The sequence below is a fragment of the Excalfactoria chinensis genome, chromosome 3 (assembly GCF_039878825.1).
Source record: "Excalfactoria chinensis isolate bCotChi1 chromosome 3, bCotChi1.hap2, whole genome shotgun sequence".
Taxonomy (NCBI): Eukaryota; Metazoa; Chordata; class Aves; order Galliformes; family Phasianidae; genus Excalfactoria; species Excalfactoria chinensis.
The window spans coordinates 51,298,702-51,312,115 of record NC_092827.1 but is presented as its reverse complement, the minus strand read 5'-3'; the positions used below and the strand labels follow the sequence as shown (position 1 = coordinate 51,312,115).

At 37.2% G+C, this 13,414-nt stretch overlaps 1 protein-coding gene across 2 annotated transcripts in view; it reads left to right on the top strand.

Moving 5' to 3' along the window:
- MOXD1 (monooxygenase DBH like 1) overlaps positions 1-13,414 on the top strand; it is a 48,984-nt gene that overhangs the window by 18,527 nt on the left and 17,043 nt on the right. For both annotated transcript variants that reach the window (XM_072332624.1, XM_072332623.1), the window contains exon 5: positions 12,587-12,766. In XM_072332624.1, coding sequence (XP_072188725.1) covers positions 12,587-12,766 — 180 coding nt within the window. The remainder of the gene's footprint in view (positions 1-12,586; positions 12,767-13,414) is intronic.

Sequence of the window (13,414 nt, the reverse complement as noted above, 5' to 3'; positions counted from 1 at the left end):
TACCTGTAGTCCTTCCCTGCCATATTGTGTAATGGGATGTGTGAACTTCTGAAAATGCCTGTTACCCACTGGTGAGGGAACAGTGCCTATAATCTACCTGCCAGATGAGCTGTAGTGCCTATAATCTACCTGCCAGATGAGCTGTAATCAATTTGCTTCAAGTTTTTCAGCTGCAATGTACAGCTTGCCCATGCTAGTTTCAGCACTTTTTGTTTTCCCACTTTACTTTCTTCTTTGAAACAGACTACATTTTCCTCAGGGAAAGTAGTTCCCAAGGCTAGACTAGTGATAATCTTATAGACAAAGACATGTCTGACATTGCATTTCACTATTAAGAGCAGGAAAAACACTTTACATAAAGTATCAAATGTTAAAGAGTACTTGGGTCATTTAGGTGTGTCTACATACCTTTTCCCTTAGAACTGCTTATTCCCCTATAGTTCTGAACATTCTGATCTTTTTGAAATCAGCATTAGGAGTGGAAGAACACTGGCAAAAGGCTCAGGAGCACAAAATACTCCAGATTCTGTAGGAGAATTTTTAATGGAAAGCCCAGTTTTATAAGGTGTTCCGAGCTGGCAGTGAGAACAGTAGGTTGCATTTTGTAAGCCCTTGAACTATTGAATTCCATGTTGGGGATTTGATGGTATCTTTTCAGTATGTCTCAACTCAGCCAACTTACTGAAGACAAGATTTCCAGTGATGAAGATGGGCTGCCTCTCATCTAACTTGACCAATCTACTGGTCTGAGCTAGCTTAGTAGTCAGTGGCAAAAATAGCTGCCTAAGTCATCCTAGAGTAAATGTCTAAAATAGATGAGCTCAGACATTCCCCAGATGACTCAGCCTCTCTCCATTGACTGAGAAGAGAAAACCAGCCTGTGTTACATACGTAGCTCTCAGATGGCTGAATTAGAGATGTGTCCAACCGAAATGGTCAGGGTTGCGATGAGAGCAAAGAAAAACCTTTTTTTTTTTTTTTTTTTTTGTTTTGTTTTTTTTGTTTTCTTAATTTGCCCTTAGGAAAAAAGTTATTTTTCTCAGCCACAACAATATGTAATTTTTTGACACTGAGCTTTAGATATGGATAGTGAAAACAGGCCACACATATAACCAGAAAAAAGCCTTAATTATTAAGCATCAGTTTAGAAGTATTACATTGGGAATATTTTTATACAAGCACCAGTTTCCCATCTCTGATCCCTTTAGAAAAGGGACCTTCTTTTCAGTTAAAGAAGGGCCTGTATTAGAAAGCCCCAGCAGCTGCCAGTTAATCTTCATGTTCAGTTTCAGAGCAATCTCTGATAAGGAAGTAAAAACTCCAAAAAAACTTGTTGCCAAGGGTAACTTTGCTTTTTGACAGTGGAATGCTTTAGTAATACCACAGACCCCAGTGTGAAAATACAAAGGGACTCCAGTTTAAGAGACTGATTGATTGAAAGCCAGAAGGGCAGCTTGTAGCTTTTGGTATCTAAATGAGAGCACTGATTTTTAACTTGAGCGATACCAGACAGTAACCGCTTGTTGTTCTCTGGCTTGAACTTCTACGTTTTGCTAAATGTGATAGATAATTCAAGCAAATTGCATCATGCAGCCTGAAACAAACAAATGTTCTGTGTTGTCCTATATGTCCCCCTGCTAAGCAATTTCAGCCTTGATAAATTAGATTGGTGATGAAATGAAATCTTATGCTACAGAGCTTGCAGGCTCTCTGCCCTTTGGTTTGGAGGGCTCTCTTCAATCCTAAGTTAGGTTTGTAGTGTTACAGACTCACATATGACTAAACTGAATAGAAAATGCAATTTTCTCAAGCAGCTCTCTCAAATAAAAGAGCTGCTGTCTTCTCTCATAATCTACCGAATTATTTCATATGTAAAATCATTTCATACATTAATATGTGATCAAAGATGAAACTACATATTACCACAGATTTTACTGTCAGACCAAACTTAGTATTTCTTAGTGGAATGTATTCTTGTTTTGTGGTAGTCTTCTTTCATTTCCCTTGTATATCTTTACAATAGGAAAACTTATGCTATGCAGTTATTGCTGCATTAGCTATTCCATATTTGGTATGCAAAAATTATCTATTTCATTTCTGGCATCAACAAACTTGAACATCTAGTTAATTTAATATAGTTTCTTTCATTTTCTTTCTTTTTTTTTTTTTTTTTTTTTTTTTTTTTTTTTTTTTTTTTTTCTTTAATTAAAACTGCATCCATCCATCCATCATGGCAATGTATTCACTAGGCATGTAGGTGGAAAATACGTCCTTTCTGTTAAGTGAAAGTTAGAAGTTATGTGAGTTGTAGGTGCATATAAGCGTTAGATGAAAGGAACATTAACTATGGCTAAAGGTGAGAATGGGGAACAGGAAAGTGCTGATCTGTGAAATCTCTCTGAGGTGCACCTCTGTTTCTGAGGTGTTTAGTAGAGAATTGCTATTGACTTACCCCAGTCTGTTTTGTACATTGTCTTTCTTCCTTCCTCATCCTTAGCTTTGGTTTTAAAGTAACATGGTTAAGTAGCATACTGAGAAGATAAAAAATCCTACCTAGCAATTGTCTGCAGTCATCCTATACACACTTCTTACTGTAGCAGGTAATAAAATGTTCCCAAGAAAACCTGAACCTCTGATGAATAAATGTAAACTATCTTCTGTGCAAATGGCAGAGCAGCAGGTTCACAGGTATCAAAACCTGACTTGGTGGAGATTACACAGTATGAAGTGGGCATCAGGGTAGATCACAAACCACATCTATTTCTGTCCTATTAACTTCTTGGTATTGCCTCTTATGATTAACTTTCTAATCCAGACAAGTCATGTAGTAACAGTATCCTAACCAGATTTTCAGTAGGGCCATACTAAACTGATCCAGTATAATTTACATGGAGAAGAAATTTCATTCTAACCATAAGAAGTGTTCTCTCTCCAGTTCCTACCTCTCCCTCTCCAAACCTAGATCTAGTTGCTGGTTCAGTTTTCAGAGAATAATGCTGGAATATCCCCTCCATTCTTGCTTCTGCATCTGTACACAGCAGTTGCAGTTATGACCAGAACATAGATTCATTGACTCCTGGGGACAAAATAGAAAGAAAGAGCAGTAATAACAGTGGGAACATAAGTTGCTCAGACAGTATCAATCCACCATGTCCCCACATAGCATGTCAGTTGACAAAGATAACAACTGAACTGCAGGTAGATAAATCAACAGTTTCTGTTTGCACCATGGTTTAAGTGAAGTTTTAGGTGGTGTAGAAATAACTTACGTCTTGGCCTAATTAAAATTTAACAAACAAACACACAACCCTAACCTGAGAAAAAATAATAAGTTTTAAGTTAGTTATTGTAAATTGGAAAATGAGAGCCCCTCTATATATACTTTTTTTCCCCCTCATTTCAGTGACTTTGCCTTTGCTATCCCTGAAGTTGTTTGGACTGAAACTGTGTCTTTCTGTTTTGTAAACTGCCAGTTGCAGTTGTGATTTCTAGAGAATTATGATAATATAATTTTCATATAATATTGTTATGTAACTTCCAAAGACCATGTCATCTGAAAATGGCACTTGTTTCATGACTTTATGAGTTCTGTTGATGGGTGTTGGAGCAAGGGTATCAGGACTTGGATCAGGGTGAGAAAATGTGGAAATCATTATATTAATGGAGACATAATGTAACCTCACAGAGTACTCAACAACATATATTTTACAAATCATCTCATGTCTGTCTGTCTGTATGTAAAACCTGTAAATAAAAAATGTAGACAGTATAAGCAACAGTTCCTGTTGTGCTGACTTGGGAAGCTGTGCCAAATCAGTGTTGTGAGATGTACATGTTTTATCCCCTACTTTCATTTCAGTAGACTTGAGGTTCCAAAGAGTGCAGGCTGATGACTACTGTTCTTGTTATGTATCCACATGCTTAAAGTCTTTCCTATGTGTGCTTCTTTTCTTCACTTCTTCTTCACCAAAACCAGAACTTTGTTCACAGAAAACATGTTTACCTATGCCTGTGCATTTGTAAAACACAAAGCAGGCATGCTGGAAATTCTCATGCATTCTTCATTCAGAAGAGCTTCTTGTTGCTTCCCGAAGAGGAAGAGAAAAAGCATGATGTTATTAACTTATCATCAAAGGGAAAATTTTGCAGTACAATAGAATTAATTTTTTTTTCCATTGCTAATCTCAAAGAAACAGCTAGACATCGCTGTGCATTAATAGTGATTTCATGAAAAAAGGGAATACCAGCATTACTTATGCTATTCTAATTACATGTTCATCTGGGATAAATACAAAGACTTTACAGACTGTTCACCTTGGCTTTAGATCTGAAAAGTATTTGGTTACATATTACTTTATTATTATACTGTTTTCCCAAGAAAATGATGATGTTACTGATTAATTGCCGATTCATTCTGTTTGGTGTGTGTTAGCTTTGCTGAAAGACTCTGATCATACTGAGTACCGCAACTGCTCTGCCCATGTTCCTGTTGCTTAGGAGTGCAATGAATGTATTGCCGGAAAGCATAACTGAATGAAACATGTCTATTCTTGACCCAAGCTTTTTATCAGATTGCTCCTCAGGGTTATAATTTTTAACTGTTGCTAAATGTGCTATCTTATATCTTCAGACATTCCTCAGGTGGAAACAGTTTTTTAATGAATATTTTTTTTTGAGGCATATTTCTTTTGGATTTAGTCTAAATTACTGCTTGCCTTTCAGATCTGAACTTTTTGTGAGTGGCAAAGTTCCAGGCAATTAATTAGGAATAAGAATTTAGGAATAAACTTAATGGCAAAGAGAACAAGGAGCCCTAAATCCATCTCTAATTCTCATTTTAAAATGCTTTGTTTTTCATGGTTATTGTGCTGTTTGAGTCCTTTCTCCTAATTAGAATATTTAAGTTGTTCCGTATACTAACCTATAGAAATTCCGGCTGTACAGTGCAATCATTAGCATTTCTTTAATCATGGTAATACATGAGAATGGCAGGATTTGTATGAATTCAAAGGTAGAGCCCCCTCTCCAACTAACAGGAACAGTAACTATCATGAAGGCCTTATTCTCTTCCAGTGAACATTCCGCAGCTTAAACCTGCAGTATGGTAATTAGTTCTTAATGTGGTATACTAATAAAATTCAAATACGAGCCTTCACTGAACAGCACAGTCACTGAGTAAACAAATCCTTTCTTCTTTACACCAAGAACAGGAAATATCTGTGCTTTGAATAAGATTTTCTACTCTTGTGGTAAGGACTTGTTTCTCCACACTGATGTGAGAATTTTTATGTGTTTTAAACCAGTTAAAACAAAATGCCAACAATTTAACTTAAATAAGTAAACAAACAAGTCTGCACTGTTATTTCAGTTTTGGATTATATCTTGCATTTGAATCTTGCTTTGGGGGGGTGGGGGGGGAAACAACACAGGTATATTAAGGACAAATCATGCAAATTTAAATGCCTTAACTCATATGGAACCTCTATTTTTGGTCTGGAAAATTTCCATCCTCCAGGGAAACCTTACCTAATCACATTATTAAGGTGGGGGTGGGGATGGTTGCTGTGGCCTGTGCTTTTATCTCTTTTGTTTCTCTTTTGTGTTAAAATGTAAGAAGCCAGACATATCAGTAGCAACACTAGTAATATTTTCTCCAGCTTAAAGCTGTGAAAATACTTTGAATGAATATTTTTACATTTGGAGAACAATTCGAGGTAAGCAATAATGCCTGTGCGTAGAGAACGGCCAGTGAAACAGTAGACGTGGCTTTGCTAAGGCTCCTGCAAGTCATTCACCAATATACAGCTTTTTATGTAAACAACAGTATTTAAATTCAGATCAAGTGAATTTAAAGGATTTTGTTACTAATGACTGAATTTAAGATCTGAATTGTACAGCAAGAAAAACAAACAGACCTTTGGCTACAGATGATAGGGCTGATCTCAGTAAAGGTTAGGCAGCTAGCCCGTGCTTGACTGCAGCCTGTTGAGCATTTGAGGTATCTCTTTCAGCCCTAACTGCTCTATGGCATTAAGTTAATTCTTTCTGACAGATGGGGTTGGGGGCTGGGAGGGTGGTCCCTGCCTGACCCCAGGATTCCTGAACTTGCGGCTGAAAGTCTGCAGCAGATTAGTGTTGCAGACATGATGCTGGCCTAGACAGGCTTTCCTCCTGACATGAGATAGCTGTTGGGGTTAAAATCCTGGCCTATCCTGGAGTCATGGACTTAGATTTCTCTCCTAGCTCTAGGGCACGTTTCCAGCTCTTGGGCTTTTGCTCAGCTCACCGTCAGTATGTGTGCAAGAACCAGTCCTAAGCAGAAAGCAACTAGTGTTTTTTCTGTCCGAAAATGTATATGAAAATCAAACCATATTATTGTTGAGATTTTTTATTTTATTTTTTTTCTGGAATACACAGAGTTTTTATTGCCAAAAAAGTCTCAGTGTTATTGAGCCAAGTATTTCTACATGTTTGCTTTTCTGAAGAAAAATCTTAAACCTTCAGTGAGATGTTTTAGATAAACGTTTGTTTTCTCCAAAATTGCATTTTTTGGGGAAAAATTTGGAAAAATCTTGATGACATTTTGAACTTTGAACTTTTCTAAATAGGACAATTACTGAAATATACGTACATGGCATACATTTGGGCAAGAAGTACTAATTCCAGAGTAGCCAGTAGAAAGGTGGTAGTTCCTTCCAAGGTTGAATACAGAAAGCAGAGAGCAAAATTCTTGGCCTCTGTTTCAAAGTTTTTCTACAGTAAACTCAGCCAGCACTTAGTTTCAAAACCGTCACTTTTTGGTCTGAGTTTAATCAAGGACATGGCAAACTCAAAAAAATAACCAACCACAGATGAGAAACAATCTTAGACATAACAGTGCCAGGACAAAATCTTGTGTCAAATTTTTATTCTCAGTTTTTGGGTGACAGAAAAATGTTGTTCCTTTGTGTTGCCAGAGGCTACATACACAAAGTGTTATATAAAGCTAAGGCAGTCATTTACAGTGGCAACATGCCATGCTATAGTGTCTTTCAGTTAGTAGAGGTGACGGTAGGATGCTTGGTGCTTTATAATGTTCTCCAGAGGGAACAGGAAATCTTAGTAGCTTGATAGTTGTATTGCTGAAGTCACTTTGCTGAAGACTCTGGGCTGAAGTGCATCTGCTCTTTTTTCAAGCCCATTCTCTCTCATTTTCAGTATCAGGCTTAGTTGAGGGTTGCCTATCTTTTAATTAGTTGCACATTTCCTGGCATGGTTTTGACCACCACTGAACATCTAATGCCCAGGTATGGTTGAGGCAATTCTATTGCCATTTTTTAAAGCTTAGCTCCATGAATATATGAACATGGTATCACAGATAGATTCAAAGATAAGAATTGTCTGTGGTTGGCATTTATTAGTGTACATACGGCCAAAGGAGATTAGAAATCACCATGTGATTATGTAACAGATTAATGGAAGCAGATTTTATTTGAACACTTTAAAATGTAAAACTAAGTTGAAGCAAGCTTTTGAGCCTAAAAAAATAAAATTGCATTTTAAAATGACATTCCTGTGTAGAATTACCATTGCAATATGACCAAAAACCTGTTGCCATTTTTCATACACAAAAATAAACTCAGTATTTTATTTTCTTAAGTTCAGTGCACTGTATTTTGTAATGTGGACACTATGGAGAGACTCTGGAGATAGTTTACTGACTTTCATCATCCACACAAACAGGCACAAAGAACAAACCACAGCTGTAACATCAAAGAAAGCAAAGCAAATAAAAAAAAAAAAAGAAAGAAAAGAAAAAGAAAAAAAGGAAAAAGAAGAGAGCAAGCATGAAAGACATCCAGACTTCTGGAGATATTTTTCCTTGTATGGAATCTAACTTAGATTATGCTCTTAGAAATGCTCTTTGTGCTTTCATCCTCTTTAATGTGCCTCACATTAGAATCTTGACCCTGTTTATCAGCAGCTGGAGATGCAAGCCTCTATTATGTTACAGTTTTTGACTGTTTGTTTTTTTTGTGTATGTGTGTTTTTTGTTTATTTTTTTTAAGAAACAAAGACATGTTGTATGTTCAATTTGTGCATTAGGCAAAAGGATAATAGAAAACGTGTAAGAGAAGAAAAAAAAACTGAAGTTGATTAATGCAAGCATTCTTTGTTCAGGTATTAGCGGTATTGACTAGAATACGGTTTCTGTTAAGTGTACAGTGAGAAACATGTCTTAACTAATTTAATTTGATAACGAATTGAAAAATTGTTATTTTGTGTTTTGAAAGTCAGTATTTTGAGAAGTGCCAAAGGATACAGTAATTACACACGGAGCTCCTTAAAACCTCTCCACCTACCCCATCAGTCATGCTACTCAAACTCCATAACCATAATCCATAATTTTGGTTGTAAAAGGCATTGTCTTTATTTTGCATGATATCTCCTTCTCTGGGACCCTGATTTGTTGTGGTGGGTGAGTATAGTACATCCATTGCTTTTTTACCTCTGTCAGAGGGAGTCAGGTTTGTTCACGTATGTCAGTGTATTCAGTTAGAAAGATGTTTCATCCAAGCTTTCAGAGAAGGTAGAAAAGATCTAAAAAGTAAATTGTCATGAATAATAAAAGAGCAGCTTCTTTTTGCAGGTTTCATGAAAAGCGGGGGAGGGTGATTTTGGGGTATCCACTTATTTTTCACAGTTCCAAATGCTTTCAGCAGTTGGTGGACACAGGGCTTTTGTTCTCTGAGCCCCTGGCAGTTATGAAATGTCAAGCAGAAAATGCACTTTGCCTGCAGGTGAAGAAGTCACTGAGGTGCCTTGGCAGTAGTGCACTATCTCTGCAGGCTTGTTCATGGCATGGCAAAGAGATGAACCCTGACAGCTGGTTCTTCCATGCATTGCAGCTACAATTAAGGCACCACAGATCAACCTCAAAGAGTGGAGTAAAATGGGAAAGCCAATGTTTTAAATAACTATAAGCATATTCTCTTTAAGTCTTTTCAGATATTTCCCCTCAATACTTTGGCTAACAGGAGGTGAAAATGAAGGGCTGATTTCCATTTTCACTACAATATTCTGAATTGCTCAGGTATTGATGGATGAAAGTGTCATTCGAGTATCCCCTTACACTACAAGTACAAAGTAAACGAGCCTATGTATAAACAAGGTATCAGTAGAAACAAATTCCTTAAATCTCTAGAGTTTATTGACTACTATGTAATATGCCTAGTTTTATCACAATTTTTTTTTCTGTATTTCTCTCTGTCCTAATTTGCCATAGTAAGTTACTATCTTTTCATAAATATTGTAAAAGTAGCATTATTTCCCCAGAGAGGCATACAAGACAGTTATAGTGACTTACAGCATTGAGTCATTATTGTTGTGTCTGGAGACCTGCAAAAGTAATCCTTAGCTTAGTTTTCATTTCTGTGGTTTAGGGATAAAATACTACCAGAACCCAAAAAACTTTATGCTTAAAAAATTCAAATAGTTGGAAACTCTGATAAATGAATGCCTATAATTACAGTTCAAGACTGATATAGAGCAGTTCGTATTAATAATAACCTTGTAGAAATGAGTCCAACTAATTGTGTCATCATTCATTGGGGCTTCAAATACTCTGGAAATAAGGCCACCCTGATCTAGATATTTAACTGTAGATACCTACTCTAGCAGCTGATTTTAAATCTGGGGCTGCTTATGTGTACATTTAAATGCATGTGGTTTGTTAGTTTTAGATGCTTAGTGGTTTGTTAGATTTGGCTTCATGTTTGAGGAACTCTGTCATTGTTCATCATTATTTGTAGGGCAGGCCAGAAAACAAGACATTCAGTTTATTGAAAAAAAAAAGTGAGATTTGGGAATTTCTTTTCTGCTTGGAGCAAACGAAGCTGTACAAATGCTCTCGTGGAAGGAGAAAGAGGGAGGCAGTTTAAAGAACCTTCTCACACTATAAGCTACAGTGACAAGCTGGCTGACTAAGTAGGGCAGCACTCACCTGGGGTGCGGAAGTGGCATGTTTAAATCCCTGTTCCAGTTAATTGCTAGAATAAGGGGTAAGATGAATATTTTAGATATTATTTTCTTCTGAAGTTATTCCACTTATTAAGTATAACTATCTATTCACTGGGTCAGAGAAAGGGAACTTTGCACTACAGCGGGGCTTGCTTGTCTTACTTATCTCATTTTCATTCAGGAACAATGGTTGTGTGAACTTCAGGGAGGTGATCTAAGTAAGTGATTTCTACTCATGAGATTTTCCTACATTTTTTATAAGGTTTTTTGACCCACACCTAGCAGTTTCTTTTCTCTCTCTCTACTTGTTGAAAAGGAAAGAGAGAAGTCGGTACTTCTCTAACCTCTAACAATAAAAATGTATGAAAGGTCTAACTTCACTGCCACTTTTCATTATTTCTTAGTGCATCTGAAGTATGAGATGTCCTACAAAATACACTGGAAAGATGGTTATTTGTTTTCTGTTTTTCTTTTCTCTACTAAAGAAAGCTGAACAAAACTGTCTTCTAATGTACTGTTTTTATTTAGGTACCCGACACTAAGAGAAATCAGTGACAGGATCTGAGTTTCTAATTTTGGTGATGTCCCATTGCTCTGAGAGGAAGTTGGTTTTGAAGTAGTGATTGTAAGCACAGCAGGTGTTGAGATCTTGTGGCAGCACACAGAACTATCAAGTGTTTGGACAAAAATATTCCTTTTTCTTGGTAGATACAGAGATAGCACTCCCATAATCAAATCTCTGACTAATCCATACATTATGTGGAAATTCTGAATTCCCATGACATATGCTTCTGTTTAATGTATAAGCTGCCATGATGATTCTTTAGTATTTGGATGAATGTGCACATATATGAAAAAGCAAGGAAAGAAGCAACGTCAGTCTGAAATGGACATCTGAATCTCTGTCAGTCAGCCTCACACAGTTGAGTATTAATTCTTATCTGATGGGAAAACTGACTCTTAATGCCTTTTCAAAAATATTTTTACTGTCATGAAAAAGTAATTCATGAGAATGGTATTGCTAACTAAAATTGGGATTACTGAAAACAGTATGGAAGATTTCATTCTTCAAAATGTGAAGCATTTTGGTTTTTCCATTAGAACAAAACTTTGGTGTGTCACTGCAAGTTGGCACCCTTCCATTGACTTCTGAGGTGGGTGGTTTGGGGTTGTGCACTTCTTGGAAGACGTACCCATACTCAGCAGCAGCTGGACTCCCCAAGTGCATGACTTCAATGGTACTTTGTGGATTTATATCAACAAAGGTGGTCTTTATATGCTCTTCTGCCTGCCCTCCCTCTTCTGTAATTGCTTCAGTGGTTTGAAGAATATACAGAGATAAATTCCTGTGACACTATTGTGCGGAAAATATTTCAGCAAGGTAAGAAACTCTTACCCTGCTCTTGTACTTGGGAATTGTGTTCAAAATAAATAGATGCAATTTTAGGATTTATATATGTATGTGGTTTTGTTTTGTTTTGTTTTGTTTTTTCCTCTGCTTAAAATACCTTTGCTTTCCTAACTGTAGTAAAATGCAATACTGCATGGGTACCTGCATCTTAAATGTTGCATTGCTAAACTTTAGATTTCTTGTGAAAACGTTTACAGAAGATGTTCAGCTGACTTAACTTAAAGGAGATATTACAGACTGGGATGCAGCCTTTGAAAGTAAAACAAGGGGAAAACTTTCATTTTAAGATAGGTTTCTATATGCTGATGTTTTGTGGAGTATTATATTTCTGCAAAGCAAAGTAGGTTTTTTCAGAAGTATTCATGGTTGCCTCGGGGATGTCATCACTGACAGAGAAGATTTAACATCATCCATCCAAAGACAGAGCAAGCACTGGGTTGTTTTTTTCTTCCAGAATGAAATTTTGGACTACCTTGAAGTTCAGTGGTCAAATTATACTGGGGGCACCCCTGCAACACTCAAGAACCCTCCAGCTCCTCACTGCCACAAGCAGACTGGAGCACCCAGCATCTGAGGAATGTCTTAATAATGTCTTTACAACTGAGCAGATTATAAATTCTAAATTTTTATAGATGTCTAAAAAATAGGAAAGTCCATCTTGAGCTGCTGAGGAATGTGGGGTTATACCTCCGGGCTCCCCCTAGATGTACAGAATGAATAGGCAACTCTTGTTCAAACTAGTGTAAAAGAGGCAGAGATGGGGCTGAAAAGCTTTGTGCAGTTCTGACACCAACCTGGTTTAGCTGAGCAGTCATTCAGCCAGCTTATATCTCAGGCATGCTGGAATGTGGCTTAACAGGGATGGGCAAGAGAAAGAACAAGTGACAGTACCAGGCTGGGGTGGTAGAAGAGAGAAAGGACAAATGGCAACATAGCTTTAGTCAAGACACAGGTTCTTCTTTCTGTTCCCTGTTGATTCACTTAAATGAAGATGTTTTAAATTCCTGGAGTTGGAGAGTGCTGAGTAGCATCTCAATGTAGCAACAATCTAAATTTGAGTCTTCTCTTTCAATATAAGTACACACTATACTTTGTAGTTCTGTCGATTTATATATTGAACCAATCATATCTGAGACAGGCATATATTTTTTTCCTTTTTCATTCTACCTTTGACAGGTTGAGCCGTTGATTCAGAAGGGCCATGAGAACCTGGTGCACCACATCTTGCTCTATCAGTGCAGCAGCAACTTGAATGACAGTGTACTGGACTACGGGCATGAGTGTTACCACCCCAATATGCCAGACTCCTTTTTCACATGTGAGACAGTCATTTTTGCATGGGCCATTGGAGGAGAGGTAGGACGAATGGCTATCTAGTGTGCTTCATGAAGTGGGCATTAGTAGGGTGTGTATCATAATGCAGGTTTCTTCTCGTACGTTAGTGACTTCTTCAACTGTCTTTTTTTAAGGTTATACAATCAGTCTTTAACTGCTTCAGCACCAAGTCCTCATCTTCTGGTTGGCTTTTTAAGTGCTAAATACAGTGAACTATTTGAGTGACAAGCTTAAAGTGATGAAAAAAGGATAGACCAAATCTATGCTTTAAGTAAAAAAAGATGACTGAGAGCATAAAAGTCTGTCACCATTTCATCTTGTCTATAAGGAATGCACTGCTTTCAGCAATGAAAATAAATTATCTGTGGAGAATGGCAGAATTAAAAGCGGTGTCTGTAGGTGACTGCATCAAAGGCTTTGCTAGATATAGATCTATTTCATTTTGCACCCCATCAGCACCTTGATTGTAGTACTGCCCCTCCGAGGAATAAAATTCTGAAATTTCCTTCCCAGACCTAGAAGTAAATGTTTCAGTATAGAAGTGATTGTGTATTGCTGCAGAGCTGTCACAAGGAGTGCTTTGATTGTGGCAATGGGTTATATCTCCTGAAAACATAGTAGATGCCTTGCTAACCCAGACTTCAGCTTATTTCACGTGCTAATTTAAAG